The 19,272-nt window shown below is 40.9% G+C and overlaps 2 protein-coding genes across 2 annotated transcripts; both read left to right on the top strand.

Annotated features, from left to right (window-relative positions):
- Nucleotides 1–622: 622 nt before the first annotated feature.
- On the top strand, nt 623–3,704 carry tmsb1 (thymosin beta 1). The gene is made up of 3 exons (XM_046030964.1): nt 623–814; nt 1,702–1,816; nt 3,225–3,704. Exons 2-3 carry the CDS (start codon nt 1,714–1,716, stop codon nt 3,269–3,271), a joined length of 150 nt encoding a protein of 49 aa, XP_045886920.1. The 5' UTR covers nt 623–814; nt 1,702–1,713; the 3' UTR covers nt 3,272–3,704.
- Nucleotides 3,705–6,399: 2,695 nt separating this feature from the next.
- On the top strand, nt 6,400–19,211 carry zgc:66447 (SLAIN motif-containing protein-like). The gene is made up of 9 exons (XM_046030955.1): nt 6,400–6,712; nt 7,246–7,916; nt 11,489–11,625; nt 12,983–13,105; nt 15,108–15,248; nt 15,545–15,874; nt 16,010–16,153; nt 17,747–18,044; nt 18,184–19,211. Exons 2-9 carry the CDS (start codon nt 7,255–7,257, stop codon nt 18,236–18,238), a joined length of 1,890 nt encoding a protein of 629 aa, XP_045886911.1. The 5' UTR covers nt 6,400–6,712; nt 7,246–7,254; the 3' UTR covers nt 18,239–19,211.
- Nucleotides 19,212–19,272: the final 61 nt, after the last annotated feature.

The following is a 19,272-nucleotide window of genomic DNA, read 5'->3' as shown; positions in this document are numbered from 1 at the left end:
TATTATAACTGTGAAGTGATACAGCATTGTACTGCCCTTTCTCAACCTAATGATAGCTGTATTTTTAGGCTATTGGGAATTTTAGGTTTGTGCTTTGACCCTTTGGGGTTGCTGTAGCTGCTCTGTGTGGAGTGCAGAGAAGCAGCAGAGTAGTAGCAGACAAAGACAGGGAAGTTAGGAGTTTTGGGAAAAGGATCACTGGACAGGATCCACTGGATGGAATAAATAAGTTTGTTATTCACAATGTAGCCCATTAAATATTATATCCGTTTGTCTGTGAAAGGAACTGCCTGTTTGTAACCTCAACATGTAACTGTGAAATAATTATTGCAGAATAAAGACTTATTCCCTGAAAGTGCATTTATAAACTAATCTTATCAGTCGTGCGTGTGAGTGGTTTACTTGATATGACTTTTCTGATTGATTTTTGTCTAACCGTGTAATGTCATTACCAGTCCACTAGATGGTACTGCTGTAAAAACAAAAATATGAAGTCGTCCACATCATAATGGGATCTCAAGGGGCCTGATCAGCTTCACATTCTGTTCATTCTTCAACGCAGGTACAGGGGAGGAACACATTATTCAAATGATTACAACATTGCATGATAATAACGGGCAGCCATGCCCAGGATGCAGCCTATAATATTGTAGGGAGGTGTCTGAGCTTTGGGAGCCAATGAGAGCGAGGGAATCCGTGTCCTTGTTGGCGTGCAGAAGGGCGTGCGGTCTCTATTTAAACCGTTGGCTTTGCACAGGTTAACCAGACACATCTTACCTGTCGAGGATATTCTCACTGCGCACCCCTGCACCAGGTAAAATTGTTCTGAATTGTCTCTTTTTTTTCAGCTGGTACATTCAAGACACTTAATCATTGCAATGCGGTGTAATACAAACATAATTAATGTTAAGAAATTATTTCAGTGTATCAAAGGTTTATAGGTGATATGCAGTATTTCTGATATAGGCCACACAGCCATTTCAATGCAGTGAAACCCCATTATAATGTGGTGTGTGTGTGTGTGTGTGAGTGTGTAGGCCTACTAGTATGTTCACGTGTGATATCCTTGATGTGATGTTTAACATAAGACGAACCCACCTTCATGCTGTGCAGTCTTTTGAAACGCAGGCTGTTTTGCTTTTGTCTTATATCTTTAGGAAAAATGTTATGCCCTCATCAAACTTTTTTCACCTGCAAAACTGAAGCATTTCATTTCCCAGTTATGTTCCTACACCCTGCTGGTCGCTTCTTTGGCCCTGGTGTACATTTTTGTATTTTCCTAATCTCTTTAATTATCGCACATAAATGCAGATCAATGTACAAGAAAAGCATGTTGCCACCCACTTTTAACTGGATACCTGTAAGTAACATTACAGTGTTAACATAACATGACATCACATTAGAGCCGTTCTCTCATTGTGAGCAGGTAGGTCATACAATAGGTAGGCTACAGGTTGATTCTTGTGGCTGCCTTACATAACTCCAGTACTGGCTTTTTTAACTAAGGTGGAGCTTCATTGTATACCTGTATGGGCATGTAGGCTGCTGCAGACAACATCTTGACTGATGAAATGATAAGGGGATCATGCTTTTGTGTGCATTCTTTTAACATTTTCTCATTACCTGTTAATAGTCCACATCTGTGTTTTGATATAAATAACCAATTTTGCTTTCTCTCTCTCTCCCACTTTTCTCCATTAGAACATTTCCAAAATGAGTGACAAACAGGAGGTCATCCAGCAGGTGGAGAAGTTCGATAAGGGAAAACTAAAGAAGTCTAACACGGAAGAAAAAAACTATATTCCAACCCAGCAGGGTAGGTGTTTGAGAGAAAACAAGTTTGCTCTCTCTTTAATGCAAGTTTTACCTTTTCCTCAGCTCCTTGTGTAGTTCAGCTCCTCCCTGCCTATCATTTTGAAAGTCAACTGCAAACACTGTATTACTGATTAACTGCAGGTACACACCCAACCTTGTGAGTGCCCCTCCCTGCTTAATGCCAACCAGTTCAAAAGAAACACACAACTGCACCCTCATCTGTTTATTATCAGATCATAATAATCAGGTGGCACTGTTGGTGGATATGCCAGCTTTTACTGTGATTTGTCCTGTTGTGGAAGGAGGAACCTGTGTTAAACATTGCTTTGGCACAATGTGTGTCTTTTACTGTCCAGTTTGTAACTAAATTTCAAGCGTTAAAGTGGGACTATGTAATTTTTAAAGTAAAAAATAGCACTTTATTCCTCTTATAAATGAGAAGTTAAAGTCATTAGCAGGACACAGATGTTGCACCACTACATCCTTAGTTGTCTGGTATGACCAGCAGCTTATGGTGGCTAATATTAGCTAATGTTAGATGTTGCTGTGTAATCGACATTACTGAGTCACTTCACTAATTATGACTCATCGCTGCTTGAGGTGTTTTAGCATGTACCATACCTGTAAATGACCCTGTTCAGCAAAAGTTACATCAGTCAACTGGACTAAATATTATTACTTAATTGTCATTATTTTACAAAAATCATGTCTTTAGTAATTTCAAAGTTGACTCCTGTGGCCTGACAAATTTTACATTTAACTTTTATGTTGTACATTGTTGCAAAAATCATAATCAGACATTACATTAAAGGAGCATTACATAGATTTTACACACTCTCATGAGGAGTACTACTAAGCCAGGAAGCAGTCTAAATCTAAGAAAATAACCCCAATGATTTAATAGTGATGTCGGTGTAGAATTGCAGGCTACACATTTTCAACAGAAAGCTTGTGTCACAAACTGGGAGTGTGGAATTTAAAAGGTGTGGGCTTTTATCAAGGCAGGTATTTATTTAATTTAAGATGCTATTGAGTATTTGCACTCCAGTCAGTACACACCTGATAATTTGGAGAGAAACTGAGAGAGGGAAACATGTGACCACTGACTGGAAGTACTGGCAGCTCATTAGTAACAGAGCCAAACTCATGAGTGGAAACATCTGTCCAACCAGCTGCTGCGTAGTCAACCACCGTCTAGAATATTTGACACTAATGCTTTAGGTTGTAATTGTTTTATGGTGTGTACATCAGAGTTGGGGTTTAAAATTGATCAACATAGGATGATAATATTTAAACACAGTGTTGTATCAGTTTGTGTTCTTGTCCTGACAACAATTGTGAACTCCAGACTCAAATATAGATTGATCATGCAGTCTTTGTCTCTGTCTGTCTCTCTTGTGATCGCACAGAAATTGAAGAGGAGAAGAAAGCCATGAAAGAGGGGAAGTGTAACTGAGACGCATCTGCCATGATTCCTCTCCTTCAGCCCTGCCCTGTTACCTGCTCTTCCTCCAATTAGGAATCCCATTATCTGCTCCACTGCTTCTGTCTTCCATGCCACCATGTTTGATTAGAAATGGTGTTTGGGCTGATGCTACAGGGAATCTGTCTGTAATCTTAAATAAATGAATGCAATAGATATATTGTATTGTGCTTTTCCCATGCAGTTTAGAAAGGGTGGAATTGAGCAAGACAGTGATTTGACAGGGTGCAGGTTTAAAAAGAAAAAGAAAAAAAAGAGAACAATCATAAATAATTATATTAGTGGAAACCAATCAATGGATTGCATTGCTAATAATTCCATATGGATGCATGTAAATGGTGCCGTTCAGGAAATGTTCTGAGAAATAATGATATTTTTTCTTTAATAAAAATCCATGTGTCAAATATGTTTTGCTTGAGGTGCAATTAATGTATATTTTGTCAAACCATCCTGCTAAACCATCTTGTTTATTTAAGGCATATTTGAACAGATTTTTATCAGGACAAGGTTGTTTCTCATGTAAGCTGAACAAGTAATTGTCATTCAGGAGTGGCAAACAAAACTGAAAATAGTTACCGTGCAGGTACATTTTCAAGCTCAGTTATTGCAACTGTAGGTGTAGTGTGATGAACACTGGATGATCTGGGATTTAACTGTACCAGTCGTTTATGCAGCTCTCGAATCATATTAACGTATTATTCTCAATGTCATGCCTGAAATATGCAACTGCATGCCAACATAAAACTGAAAAACAGGAGAAGAGACAGAATAAATCTATTAAATTAATGACTACTTTGTAAAGTACTTTTGTCATTTATTTATTATCTCATAGATTTTAAATAATACAAGTTGCAAGGTCCAAGGTAGAATTTACTGTCATTGTAGTCATCTACAGTACTCAATATACAGGGGAAGAAAAGTGTGCTCCAGTGTACCCAATAAAGAAAAAAAAACAGGTACATAAACAACAACAATAAAGAAACTGGTAAAATATTAGTAGACAATAGGTTTCAGTTGTTGATCCTTTTTTAATGTGTTTCACTATCATAATCAAAGGTCGGATTATTGTCAATAATGGTACCAAACTATTTATAGTAATGGGCACTCACACCTATTATTTGATAATGTTTGGCTGAGTCAAAGACTGTTGCGATGATTCAATTTTGAATAAGAAAACTGTGATCACTGTTTGTGAGCATTCACATTTAGTCCGCCATGGCTGCACATGAGCCACATGCACAGGACATGAATTCAGCTTCCAAATGTTAAGTGACTCCTCTCACCCACCTAGAGTTGAAACAGGTCGAAGCCTGCTGGAGAAAAGGGAGTGGATCAGCTGCAGGTGTTGCACATTCCACACTGCCAACATGACATATGTTAGAACAGTGAGTTTTAATTTAGTTTCCATATTTAGCATCAGAATCAGAAGAAGCTTTATTGCCAAGTAGTGTTTTACAGGAGGAATTTGCTTTGGTGTTAAGGTGCTACACGCAGACAAACATACAGTTGACATAAATAAATTTAGAAATATATAAATATGGAATAGAACAACGTCAGAGATATTTACATGTGCATTATTCCAGGTTTTACATACTTCACATCTTGTGTCTTTGCAGTGTAAATTGCTTTGGGAAGCCTGATTAAGGAAGGAGAAATGTATCACATTTCAGTGGGTGAGCATAATTTTACCCCCTCCGATTATTTGCGGATTGCTTAAGGTTTTTCCGCAACAAGCTTGTTGAAACATGCTCATTCAGCAGCATGCAAGTACTTGAGAGTGAAGACTTACTTTGTGTTAATTGTCTTTGGTTGGAATTTAGAAGAGTTATGCAGATTTACAATTTATGTTCTGCTGTAAGAAAGCAATCATAAAAAATTCATTTTCAAGGGAATGATAGCTTTCATGAATCTGCAAAAAGTGATGGCAGGCATGTTGTTTTCTTTTCCAATGATCTTTCAGGATCAGGCTTGTCTGTGCACCATGGCAACAGGCTAGAGAGTTGAGTACAACACACAAAGAGAAAAAAAACAAGAGGACCCAAATAAATGACAGCAGGTAGTCACACACTTACGATCTTATTCAGAGTCTCTTTCTCGAGCCATATGCTGAAAAACCAAAGCCTCTACATGTGATTTATGTTGTAGCATTGCATTGTCATAGAGATACTGGTTATTAACGGCCCCACCTGTATTTTTATGGCCTACTGTGTTCAGTTCATGTGTTTTCCCTGCATCAATATTTTGACATGTGCACAGGTACTTTTAATAGCATCACTACTTCCTTAAATTCACCTCATCCAACAATAAAGAGCAGAGGGTTACCTCTACTTTGTATATTTTGCCAATCTCTGACCACCTATTGTGCAGTATAAAGACAATGGAGACACATTTGAGTAAACAAGCATTACAACCACCACTACATAAACTACAGTGTGCAGTACTTTTTTGCAGTAAATTTCATTTAACATCATTAACAGTTTCATTAATGCCACAAGGTTCCTTTCTTTCCTTTCTTTTCTTTAGCAGTCTCAATTTCCTGCATTTTTGCATACACAGACATGCATATATGTAAGTAAGCCTACATGAATGGCTTGTATTTAACACATGAGTTAGGATTTCCTGTCCAGCAGTGAACTCCTGGAATCAACATCGCTCTTTAGTAGCTGATAAGACCTTTGAATATAAATGTCCAGAAACACAGTGAGGGTCATCTTTCTTCTGATATAACACATTTGTTATTTTCTTTCAGCTTCCTTTTCTTTGTAGGGTTCACTTAAACATAAAAATATTTTCTCAATTAACTCAAGTAGTATCTAGGATCTGTTTGCCAAGGTTTTGAAAAAAGATGCTCCTTTTTTTTCTATCTTTCTATTGAAGAATGGCCATTCTTCATTGTCCCTAATCATTGCAGATACAATATGTATTGGATTTTATACTTTTAATCTTTATAGTCTGTGCTTTTAGTGCAGTGGTATGTTGCTATGTAAACAGCGACACCCAGTGGCAACAATATAGATTACAAAGAAATGTTATTGCAGTACCACATCTCTCCCATAAGCGGGGCCAAATAACAAGGAAACCCCGTAGGAGGAGGGGCGAGCGCTGGCTACTGCTGCAGCTCTCTCTGCTCACTGGGCTAACTAAAGCCCATCAACAAGCTAGTTAGCAGTAAGCTGAGATGATGAACGAAATCGGCGATGCTCTCGCAACAAGAGAATATGCATTAGTATAGCTAACTGAGAGCTTCCCCGGTGCACTGACAATCACTATCAAGCTCAGGACCGTTTCAGGTGGTTGTAATTAGCTGCTTCATTCATGCAGTCGCCGGTGCGCTGGGGGGTTTGAGCTCCGAGTGGCGGGGAAGCTCAGTCATCAGCTCGCTGGGACAACTGGGACAACACGGCTCACTCACCGGTACGATTGTTTTGCTGATAGCATGCTAGCCGAGCTAACATTAACTAGAGTGCTCAAATGGGCACGTAATGACTAGATATACGACAGTAGAGCTGCTGCATGCTCACAGTTTACATGTAGATTTGATGGTGTAACGTTAATCATCTTGCAGCTTTTTTTTTTTTCAATTTTTTTTTTAACAATTGCAGTTGTAGAGTTAGCAACGTTACGAACGGGGGGGAAAGTGAAGCGACATGTAAATACTAGTGAGTGTTACCTGGAAGCGGCTAGTTAATGCACCAGGTACATCATGTGACCACGACCTAAAGCTTTGCATGTGTTTGAAGTAGCTAGAGAGTATTATTAATGCTAACAGATATGTTTTGCTGTAGTTCGCATGTGTTGGGGTTTTGTTGTATTGCTAGCAGCACTTTTCCCCACTCACTAGTGTTCGGCAGCGTGTAGTCATATCAACCTTGTGCTCGTGCGTTCATATATTGACTTCCTGTGTAGTGCCATCACGTAAGTGTTGATGTTACTCTCCCTCCAAACAGAGTAGGAGCATGGTGGTCCCGGACAGTGCCAGCGTGGCCCCCCAGCCTGACAATGGCTGCCCCACTGGCCTAATGGAGAGCTCCAAGCCCGGGTGTGAAGAGGAGGTGGAGGGGGGTCAAGACCTGGCTGGGGTGGAGCTGGAGGAGGTCCGAAAGCTGCAGGAGCTAGTTCGTAGGTTGGAGGTCCAGAATGAGACCCTGCGCAACAGGGGCAGCAAGACGAACATCCACAGGGGGGGCAACAGCAACCTCACAGGCGCTGTCAATATCAATGAGAGGCTGACTTGTGAAGGGGTGACCAACTCCCATCTCAGGTTGGAGTGCAGTGGTGAGATGGGCAGCACAAACTTTGAGCTGTCACCCCCTCAGGACAGCAGCAGCAGCAGCGGCGAAGAGATGTCCCCTCTGCCTGTGGCCAACGTTCTGGAGGAAGAGAATGAGGTGGAAGAGGAGGAACAGGGTCCGTGTGGGGGCTTTCTCACCTTGACTTGCAGCAACGGAGCGGGACAGTCCCAGGGGCAAAGCCTGACGCCGGAGAGCCCCTCTCAGGAAAGTTATGAGTCAGAGACACTTGCAGAGGGTGATTCAGGGGTGGACCAAACTGCACTGGATGAAGTGGATGTCCTAGATTTGGAGGATGAGTGTGCGGAAGTAGAGGACGAGGACAGTTGGTATGTTTTATTGTTTGCACTTCTTGTTTCTGGTCTCTAGTTATGTCTCCCATTATCCAACTTGTTTGGGTTATCTGACATGTATTCCTGTCATGACTGGACAGACCAGTGGGCTGCATCTACAGTACAGTATTTGCAGATTACAAGTAATATCCATAATACGTAGGATACAGGGATGCCACATTTAAAGCTTATATGTTCTGAGCACCCGTGTGCAGGTAGAGGAACCCCCAGTCAGATGTCAGTAGTGTTTTTTATTTTAACCTCTGATTTTAAAGTGCGTTAGTCCCACATAGGGCAGTGACTATGTACTGTACTTTAGCATTAGGTTATTTTGATCTAAAATTAGACTCTGGCCAAGAATCTGCATCACATCCACTGAAAGAGAGCAGAGCTGCAACACTAAATCGATTAGTTGTCAACTATTAAATTAATCGCCAACTATTTTTATAATTGATTAATTGTTTTGAGTCATTTTTTAAGAAAAAAATATGAATATTTTGTCAGTAAACTGAATATATTTGGGTTGTGGACAAAACGGGGCATTTGACTGACGTCATCTTGGGCTTTGCGAAACACTGATCGATATTGTTCACCATTTTCTGACAGTTTATGGACCACACCACTAACAATCGGTTAGTGAAAATGATTGACAGATTAATGGAAAATTCATTTAATTGTTAGTTGCGGCCCTAAAGGAGGGGAGAGTTTTTTCTTGTACTTTCAAACTTGCTTTCAAAGCTCAAATGTGGTTAAAAAAAAAAATTAATCACCAACTGAGTATTTTTTGTTATAAGGAAGAAATGCTGATTTGTTTAGTGATGGAGGAAAGAGAGCGAAGGAAGACATCGGAGTGACGAGGAGCCAGAAACAGAAAGGGCAGCCAGCCAGAGAAAATCATTTCAGAAGCCGTTTACATGTGAATACAAAAGTGAGAGGCTGTTGGTTGTCTCTTAAACTTGCCTCTGAGCTCTCTGGCCCAGATAAACAATATGCGTGACCTGTCTGCTACATGCTTGGCAGGTTATGATGAACACTAAGGTTATGTCTTTTGTTTGTTTATGTTTTTTGTTTGTTTTTTTTTAAATGCTTATCTGCACCTGTCTAAACCAAGCATGAATGAAAACACGACAGGCAACAGACATGTTCTTATCAAACTGTTTCAAGAGAGGAGAAAAGCAGTTTCAGAAAATTATTATTATAATAATTATCATTATGGTTGACTTGACCCTGTATAGATCTGCATTCCCTAAGCCTTGTTACATAATGTACTGAAGGTCAACAACGCTATATTTGCATTAGTTCATTCCTGAATGCAGGTCAGGTTAAAGCTAAAAGTAAACACGACCATTGCTCATTTCCTCCAGAATATAATTACCCCAAATGAACAGTAATGGAAGATTAATTACTAAATGGCCTAATCCATGTAAATTTTATGCCAGAGCTCAGTCTGGATGTATTTGTTTATGCTGTGCACGTCGGTCACACTGCCTACAACAGGTACCATATTGTGTTCCTGATGGCTACTTTAGCAGCTTAACAGCCAGACCATTCATGACTTATTTTCAGTTTCACATGATTAGCCATACCATATGTGCTTTGTGAGGTTAACATAGCCTAAACATCCAGTAATCCTAACAGCGACATAATCTGATCTGCTCTTGGCTGGATGCTACCACATGGCTAAACTGCTTTGGGTGGGATTGTGCAACATGTGATCTGAGGGCCCCCCCTATGCTTGACCAGACTGCAACAAGGACAGAAACACCAGACCTGAGAGGAACTGCAGTATCTCTGACTGGGGGGGGGGGTTGATTCAAATAATAAAGTCTGGCAAATTAGATTGTCTAATTGTGGCACTATAGTTCCCAGACTATTAGATTAGACAGGCAATGTTTCTAGGTCAAGTTTTTGCCCAGGATTCATCCAGGATGTTTGTTTCCTAATGAAAGATTACTTCACAAACACTTGCGCTTGGTGTCTCTACACACAATCTAATAATAAACTTCATACCATATAAGTTAAGCTCCGCACACTGAAAAAACAGAAATAACCTGCATTTGCAGTTGATTAAGTTGCATCGCTGAAAGTGATCTAACCTGCCTCCTCGAGGCTTCTCCTGGGTGTGGTTAAACAAAGATATGACACTACTCTGTTTTATACTGAAAGGAAGAACATCTGTTTTTGCTATAGGGTTCGTTTAAAATAATTAGAAATAATACAATTATTGGAGATATACTGATGTTGACTCATCCTGTCATCCATAACCACTGCCCTCTGTATCTCAGATATACTTGAATGTTATTATAGAGGGTAGGTTGCACCAATTTTCACCAATCTTCTTTGTGAACACTGTAGAGACTCAGCAACCCCTTATGTCACAGATGTATACACTGGTCTGGTATATACTACAGTTGCAGACCTGCGTCTTGCATGAATGGCAACAACCAGGTGGTAACCTGTAACAAAAAAAATGTCTCAAACTCAAGAAGAAGGCTTGTCATTATTCCACATCAAACACGGGCTTCGTGCAAGAAAGGAGTAGCTCCCACTCCCCTACGCTCAGAGAAGCTGTGCTGTATGGCAGAATGTATGACCGGAGTATTGCTCTCTGCGTCATTGCTCATTCCAGTGAGGAATGGGCCCTTTTGTGTTTGCCCAATGGGAAGATGATTTGCACTTGATTGGTCCAGAACCAGTCAGTCCGGGCCTTTTGTGTATCCAACTCAAAAGGCTCAGCTCATGTGACCGCCGGTTCAAAGCCTGTGGCGAACTAATGGCTGTTTGCTCTCACTGGGGCAACACTTGACACATCTCAGTGGAGGCATTCGAAAAACACCACCAAGTCAAGTGGTGATTTCAGATGGCGACATTGTGTGGCTGCAGGTTTTCTGGCAGTGGACATGAATATGCAGCTGTTTCTAAAATTCTCTCTTCATACTCAGACAGAAGAAGTTTTCACCTGCAAAATATGTTTTCGGATTTGTCCATGTAGTCAGAATGTGTCTTAGACTAGGATGAGCCTGATGTGTTTGACAGATGTGTAGCAGGACCAGGTTGAGCCCGTGATAATGCTGTTCAAAGACACATTACTTAAAGTGTTTGCTTGCCCACTGTTTGGTCTGATTAAATCATTCCTTTTAAACAAACCAGCTTGATTGTTTGTTTGATGTGAGCTCTTTGCTGCTTCAGTGTCCTTTTGGTTTTCTGGCATTCAGTGGTTGAGCGTTAATTCTCACTCAGTCATGCCTGTGTTGTACATTGTGAAAAACATTCTTACTGTGCATGGCATGCTCAATACTATTAGTGCACACCTTACATGCCAGTAGCTCGCACTAATCTCTAGCTTGTTTTTTTCCATTTAAATGTTCTGCTCTGCAGTTACAAGCCCCTTTTGACAGGCATGTTTAATAAAAAGTAGAGTAGGCTTACTTTTTCAGCCATTAACTGCATTTTCCCTACCTCAGTTTTCCTACATCTTTATTACTCTCCCAATCCCTTTTACTCCTTGTCATTGCTCTCATTTCTCTTGGAACTAAGTAGTGTTCTTCTCTTCTGCCTCTTCTCTTCAGGTTGTATGTGTCTCCGAAAAAGCAAGTAGCAGATCCAGGCCCAGAGTCTCCTTTGAAATGGTGTCGGCAGGCTCTTGACCACCGCAGCCCAGAGACAGAACTAGCTTGTCGGACCCTGATCAGCCGCCTGGACCAGAGTATGCATTTGTTTATTCACATATATATATATATATATATATATATATATATATATATATATACACATGTTGCTGCTTTAGAGATGGTCAGCCTAAATCAAGATTACTGCGCCTAAGTCAGCACCAAGGAGACAGTCTTGCCTCCTCCTGTGAATGTGCTTAGCTCTTATTTACTGCTCACCTCCGCAGTATTGTGTACATAATGCGTACGTCTCTACGCGTGGACAGAAGTTTGTGTCTGATCCAATACACCCCATATATTATTTATCCTGCTCGCTGATCCTACTTCCTACACACTGCAGGAACTGAACAACAACACTATTCACACCGGGGCTGAATGGCTACATGAACTCATAGGCTGGGTGTGGATTACCTTACCCTGGGTCAGCTCACTATTTTGTTTAAACGGCAGCACTAAACCTTGAAACCGCCTGCTGGTATAGAGCATGTTTTAGCCGAACTGCAGGAACGATAAAGAGGAAAGGTGTAACCAAGGTGAAAAAAAAACATAAAACTAACTAAATGAACCCTATTCTTTGTTAACTGTAGTATGAATGCAAATATTGCAGCAGTATTTTCTCAAAGCGCTTTTATTTTTATTTTTATTTTTTTTTAACACCTGCACCTGCTATTACTGAACTTCAAACTGTCTAAATATAGTATACAGCTATACTGTCAAACTGCTGTATTCACATCTAGGGCTCTGTTTTCTAGGTGGCGCAGCAACAAGGGCAAGCAGCACTCTGACAGTTTGGTGTTTTCCTGACCTTGAAATGACATTTTATTCCTGAAATGCACTACAAAGCAAATGCTGCTGTCACATTTTAAGATATGATGTAATCACTTGCAATGTGAAATAAAGCACAATTGTGACTTAAGAAGCGTAGGATTGATGCGATCGTATAAACAGCTTCACCAAACAGTTTATTATTATCATCTGCGGATTTGTGGTGCTGTGTGTTCACATCGTGCTGCTCTGCACCATCCAGAAGACAACAATGTGATTTCCTGGAGATGCAGATTCTTCATCTGTTCAGCCGTTGTTGCCATGTGTCACTGTGATGGGTTCAGTTGTTTTAGCGATGATCAGTTATTTATTAATCACCACACCCTCCAATCTATATTCAGCTTCACACAACCCTTTTGTACTGCGTACTCCTGGAGACGCCCATGCTGTTTGGAGACACCTGTAAAGTCCATGTGCCCGAGACCTACCTTTTTGCACTTGCAAATAAAATGGGGCCCTTTATTATAAATTGATCCCCAACAGACTTAGCTATTCTTCATGGCACTCCCTTTAAAAGTCTGTATATTCTTCTTGGAGAATATCTAACCTCTCCTCTCCTGTTCCTTGCAGCGTCTAGATGGAGGAACATGTACAGTAGCCCGTCAGCAGAGGCAGGCTCGGCAGGCTCAGGCCTGATCTCTCCTGGGTACCACAAATCAACTAACAAATCCCTACTAACCTGTGGCAGCTCAGGTATGGCATGACATTAACGCACTGTGCTCTTCATTTTCTGCTCAACACAACAGTGGGATTCACGTCACTTATTGTAAGGATGTAGGTCAGTTGATATGTGTGTGCACTAATGCATCAACAGTGTGTCCCCTCAGGGATCTGAATGGTAATTTTTAAACACTATTCTGGCATTTTGCATGTTTTACCCAATTTACTGTATGATGCAAATACGGTACATGACTGTTAACCATTTTTCAAAACATATCATATGTTTTCTAGATTGATTTTCTTCCTCTGCCCGGCAGCCATTGTTATAATTAATTTCATTGTTGTATTAAAATCAACAACGAACTGATACTTGCTTGAGAAAGACAGCCCCTCACAGCAAAGTTATGTAAGGTTTCATTTCAGACCTTGTGTATTGGGTAGCTTCTTTCATAACAAAGGTTGCTATTTTTCAGCCAGCACTTGCATGGCAGATGTTGAAATTTCAGCCCAACACATGAACACATCACACACACAGATCTTTCCCATCCCTCCAAGCTTTCAGCTACATCACTGCACAACAATCGCATAGATTAATCTAAAATAAAAAATATTTTAAGCATATTTGCTTCTCTTGTTGATTTGTATTGAAATGAGTGGGAAACAGTGTGTGCCTGGCCTATAGAAAAACACATAATTTTGGAAGATGGTCAGCAATTATGTTTAAGTATATGTGGTTTATACTTCAGGGCATAGAAACAAGGCATATTGATGATGTTTGGCAATGCTAACCTGCGTGAAATGTATATTGCTGGCGATGTTGGCTCTGTGGTGACTGAGACCGTTAGTTTGCACTCATGTTATACCTCCTCCAGCCCTTGACTGTGCAGAAACCAACAATGTTGATGTTGCTTATGAAAACCCTGTAAATAACAAATCTTTGCATGAACTTGAAAATGCTTGGCTTGTGGGTGGGCGACCCTATCTAATCCCAGACTTTTTACATAACCAAATGCCCCTGGATGATATTGTCATTTCCCATTTGTCTAAATCTGAGAGTCAGGCCAGTGTCAGACAGACATGCTTGACAAGGGAACTTTGTGTACAGCCTTCCTGGGCATCATCAGCAGACAGTGCTTTCTGGACCAACGCTGCTGGGCAAGACTAGTGAAGTTGGGGTGGAGAGACATGTTAATTAAAATTTTGATTTGTCTATATTCACACTTAAATTCTCAAATATCAGCTCTGTTTGATAGGTAAAATGCAAATCCACCTGGTGAATATTAAACTTAAATCTAAATTTGTCCAGATACAGGCAGCACTGCGTGTTAGCTGAGGTGAGGTTATAATTCACACACCTTCACCAGCTGATAATAATGGTGCTACTTTTCTCCAGTATTTCCCAAATTTCATTGACATTATGATGTGCTACTCTGCTTCATTACCTTGAAGCGATAATGCAGTTGTATAAACCTGATGATCAGTCCCCGTCCTCTACTGAGCAGAGTCTGACAGATCCCGTTGGCATCTAATCTTTTGTGATCAATTCAGCTGTCACATAGGTGATGGTGCAACATTTGTCATACTCATTTTATGGCGTGAAAGGGGCCCATTAATCAAAACAGTGCATTACTTTGGCCTCACACCAAATTTCAAATGTCTCTTTTTTTGGGGGGCTGACGACAATCTTAGTTTGAAAGCTAGTTAGTTTATTCATAGTGGATAACCAGGCAAAAGGTTTATTTTTGAAACATTTACTATAGTCTGATAAGTGTTATGAGTGATTCTGAGGGTGCAGCACCATTGCTCCCTCTTCTCAGATGAGCCCTGTAGGCATTATGATACAGGCCCTGGTCTTTATTTTTATTTTTATTTTTTTCCCTACCTGGTCTTTATATGTGTAAAAAAACCACATGACCGTTATTTCAGTACCAGCTTTTATTTGAGAGTTTAAGGTAATTCTCCCAAACAGAAGTGGAAGTAACTTGCAGAAACTGTTTTTGCGTTTGTTGTAACGGGTATCCCACTGTGTTTACAGGTGTCCCAAGCATGCAGTCAGCCCTGAGCTCGCAGTCCTCCATAGACAGCGAGCTCAGCACATCAGATGACTCCATCTCGATGGGCTATAAGCTGCAGGATCTCACAGATGTCCAGATCATGGCTCGCCTACAGGAAGAGAGTGAGTAGAGGTGGTGTGCACGTGGTGTGCTGGACATTACCGTAATTGTTTCCAAATTCTAAAAGGTAGACTACTGTTTATGACAACTGATGAAGAAAGAGACTGGACTAGCACAGTTGGCCTTAGTGCAAACATTGTCTTACACCTCAGTAGATCAGATGGGTATATTCTCTTTTACAGCTATGAAGAGTTTCCTGCGATTTTATATGTGCATGAATCTTTGTGTGTATGTGGGGCATTTGTATGTCTCCCTGTATGCAGTTTCCTTTTTCTTAACTTTATATTGTTGGTGTCAGGTCTGAGGCAGGATTTTGCTTCCAGCTCAGCGTCTGCATCACGCCGCAGCTCCACAGCCTCTCTGCAGTCCTTGCGCCGGGGGGGCACCTACAGCGATCAGGAATTTGACAGTTACAGCCTGGAGGACGAAGAGGATGACTTCTGCTCTGTGCCCCAGCGACGACATCGCTTCACCCCCTCGCCCTTAGGCTCACCACGTTGCCTGTCTCCCTCCACCTCCAACCACGGTCAGGAATACAGCATCCGACTCGGGGCCCCACGCACAAGAACACCCAGACGATCTCTCCAGGGCCCCAGTGCGGAGCTGCTTAAATTTGCCAGGAGTGAAGGTAGGCTATAACCAGTAATAATTAAGCTTTTATACCCTAGGTCGAGAAGAGTGACCATCACAGAAATTCTCGGGCTAAAGCTGTGATGATACACATTTTGTTGTTGCTAAATGTGTTTTGTATGTGTGGTTCCAGAGGAGTTGAGGCACAGCATGCCTAATCTGGCCCCCCGCACCAGCCTACGTTCCCTGGAGGCAGTCAGAAACAGCCGCAGCATGGAGGCTAACCTCCAGAGCTCTGGCAACCGCATGTCCCAACTGACTCACTCCCCCTCCACAGGTAACCCTACCCTCTTCACCCGGTCCGCACCACTCCCCCATGTAGAAAGGCATATAGCCCTTTCTAGTATCATTTCTATCCTACCACCTTACCTCGTCTTAACCTCTGCATGACCACAGATACGGAAGGTTCTTCTTAAAAGTACCCTGTGGAATATTTGACCACTACTAGTGCTATGGAATAGGCCCCAGTTTTGCTTATATCTTGCATGAGGACGCACATGCATGTGGGTGACAAGGTACTAGGGATGGGGATCGTTAATTTTTATTGATATTGATACCATTCTTGAGACTGCTTAACGACTATTATTTGGTGACGGTTGTTTGGTAAGACGAGCCCCAGCTGGCATGAGATGACATATCACTTGGGATAAGTAAACAAATATTGAAGTGTGCATATTAGCTGCCTGGTTATTTTTAAATTAATTATAGGATTAGAATTGAATATTTTAAATGCAACTAAATGTTGTTTCTTAAACAGCAACATTTATGTTTACAACGGTAACGTCACTATATAAACTCAATATGTAATATCTCAATACTGAGTGACGTTTAGAAAGAGTGAAGAACTCAGACATCAGTCAGTATCTTATCACTGCCGGCCAGTAACGTTACCTGGTAGGAGGAGCAGCTGGTTTGTCTCAGCCAGCAGCTGAGTTTACAACAATGTGCCAAATTTTAAGACTACAGACCAGTCTATGCTCTAGACAGATAGCTTTCAATTTGGCTTGTTTGTAACATTTGGCTAATACCAAGCTAATGTTTCTGTGCTTGCATAAAACATACAGGATGAGAGACTGAGGACAGAGCAGTTTAAATTAACCTTTACTACATGTTTACCCTACACACAGGTGTATGGCTAAAGAATGTCTTTTTACTCACGAAGGTTTTATTGCACATACTTACAGAAACGAGTGTAGCTGTCAGCTTACTGGACATACTCAACCATCCCAAAATGCATTGTGTCTCTTTAGACTATGCAATGACAATCATGTGATGCAGCTTGAATATGCTTCCAACAGTCTGCTGGTAATGGCATACTTAATTGTTCCTTTAGTAGGCAGTTCATACTGATTGAGTATGTAGAAGATAGTACGCGCACACAACCATGACTGCAATGCAGGTTTACAAAGTTTTTGAAAATTGGCTTTGCGATTGTTTTGGGGAAGGAAATGTATTCAACTACTCTGTTGGTTAGACCTTAAAGACGCACAGTGAGTAACTCTGGATGTAAAGAGGGCTCCTTTTTTTTTCCAGTTCATTAACTGAACTTTACAATAGGCACTATTTTGCAGATGTTTGGATTGACATTGAATAAAATTACATTAAAAAAGTAATTTGTTTAAAAAATAATATTTTTTGAATAAATAAATTGAATATTGTTGGAATAAATGTAAAGGGATACCTCTTTACCCTAAACTTAACAGCTACATGCCTAACCTTGACCCTGATGTAATTCTAAGCTGAACCCTAAAACCAATTCTTAACCCTCATAAAGCCCTTAAAACTTGTGGGTATCCCAGTTTGATTTCCCAACTTGTCTGAAAGAAGCAGCTGCTTGAGATTCTACCACTGTGCCTGTCTTCCATTCAAGGTATGGCTTGTAGTCGGCTGCGTAGCAATGGCCAGTCCCCTCTCTCCCTGCGGACTCCAGTTAAAGCTGTCACTCCTGTGGGCTCCATGGCAGCTGGTCGTCAGCCTTCCAGAGGTCTGCCTGTTGTCCAAGCACCCTCTGCAGGAGGGGGCCGCAGGGTCCAGTCCCCGGGCTCTGCCAATGGCGGAGGCTACATACCCGGGAGAGCCTCCACTGGAGTGGGGAGGTCTGCTGTGGGCCGAGGACAGGCTGTGCCATCAGCATCCACCAGGAGTAAACTTTCACAGCCCCCCAGGAGGTGAGTGCTTAAATGAAAAGCTATTAAGCAATGTTGAGATATAGAAGAATATGTCCTTTTTAATAATCGCAATTTTTTTTTTTATGCCATTCATGATTACAATTTGATTCTGAATGAAAACTTCCTGTTTTATTGACAGGTCTTTGGGCATGACTAAAATGTCAGATGAATCCTGGAAAGATGGCTGTTACTGAGTCTAGTCCGTGATGAAGGATCTTCACTGCTGCAACCCTCACCTGACCTCTACCCATTACCTTTCATAGTACAAAGAAAACAGCCACTGTGTCCACAAATGTGTCATACAACCTTTTGGTCCCCCATTTCAGACTGGAGCGCTGGGCTGCACTGGATTTGTAGTTAAGACTCATCTCTTTCCCTCGCATGAAACATTGTCAACCCACACACAGAGGATGTGTAGGCAGACATGAAGGCACACATGCACACTCTACTTGTGATATGGACCAATTCAGAGCTTCCAGAAGATGCGTTTGTGTCAATTTTACTTATTTTTCTAAGGTAATTGTGAGAAACTGCTGGAATATTAAAGGTTGTATTACTGTTCTGGTGATGTAATTGCTATGAAGACAATTTAAATGAAGATATTGGTGGTTTGTTAATTTTCTGTGTGAATTCCTACTAGATGAAGGTGCTGAGTGTTGCATGCTTGGTTTTGTTTGTTCTCACCCCTACAGCCTTTTCATCATTGTATAGCTGCAATATGACAAATCTTTGATGTGTCCTACAACGATCAGTGTGAATTAATGAATTTTTGGTTCATTGTGAAACTATCAAATAGATTTGTGTTCTTTAATTACACAACAATGCAACTCCTGTAAACCACACTGCCCTTAGAAATGATATAAAAAAGGAAAAATATTGTTTGTGCCAAGATGCATTTCGGCTGCAGCACTCTTTCTTATTCGTTTTTAAGTAACCTTGATTCATTAAAGGTGCTGTTACGGTACTGCATTTTCCAGGCATTTTTACTGCATATCTGGAGGTGGTTTTGAGTGTTTGGTTTGGATACCACTGTAAGAAAAGAAGAAAACTACAAGAAAATGTTTATGCACGAAGGCCATGTGCCTTAGACAGCTATGCACCCTCATACAGAGTGCCTCCGAAAATTAGCTGTAATAAAAATGAATAATAAAGTCTACCCTGAAACTATATCTGCAGCATTTCTGACTATTTTTAACCATGCATGCCAAATCGAGGTCTGTTTGTAATG

This window comes from Micropterus dolomieu, linkage group LG19 (assembly GCF_021292245.1).
Source record: "Micropterus dolomieu isolate WLL.071019.BEF.003 ecotype Adirondacks linkage group LG19, ASM2129224v1, whole genome shotgun sequence".
Lineage (NCBI taxonomy): Eukaryota > Metazoa > Chordata > Actinopteri > Centrarchiformes > Centrarchidae > Micropterus > Micropterus dolomieu.
This window is presented reverse-complemented; position numbering and strand designations above follow the sequence as displayed.

What these genes read in the sequence shown, in the direction of transcription:
- tmsb1 (XM_046030964.1), top strand. Translation starts at nt 1,714, where the DNA reads ATGAGTGACAAACAGGAGGTCATCCAGCAGGTGGAGAAGTTCGATAAG. An exon ending in CTATATTCCAACCCAGCAGG is followed by an intron (nt 1,817 to 3,224) that starts GTAGGTGTTTGA and finishes GTGATCGCACAG; the next exon opens with AAATTGAAGAGGAGAAGAAA.
- zgc:66447 (XM_046030955.1), top strand. Translation starts at nt 7,255, where the DNA reads ATGGTGGTCCCGGACAGTGCCAGCGTGGCCCCCCAGCCTGACAATGGC. An exon ending in TAAATTTGCCAGGAGTGAAG is followed by an intron (nt 15,875 to 16,009) that starts GTAGGCTATAAC and finishes GTGTGGTTCCAG; the next exon opens with AGGAGTTGAGGCACAGCATG. An exon ending in GACTCACTCCCCCTCCACAG is followed by an intron (nt 16,154 to 17,746) that starts GTAACCCTACCC and finishes CTTCCATTCAAG; the next exon opens with GTATGGCTTGTAGTCGGCTG.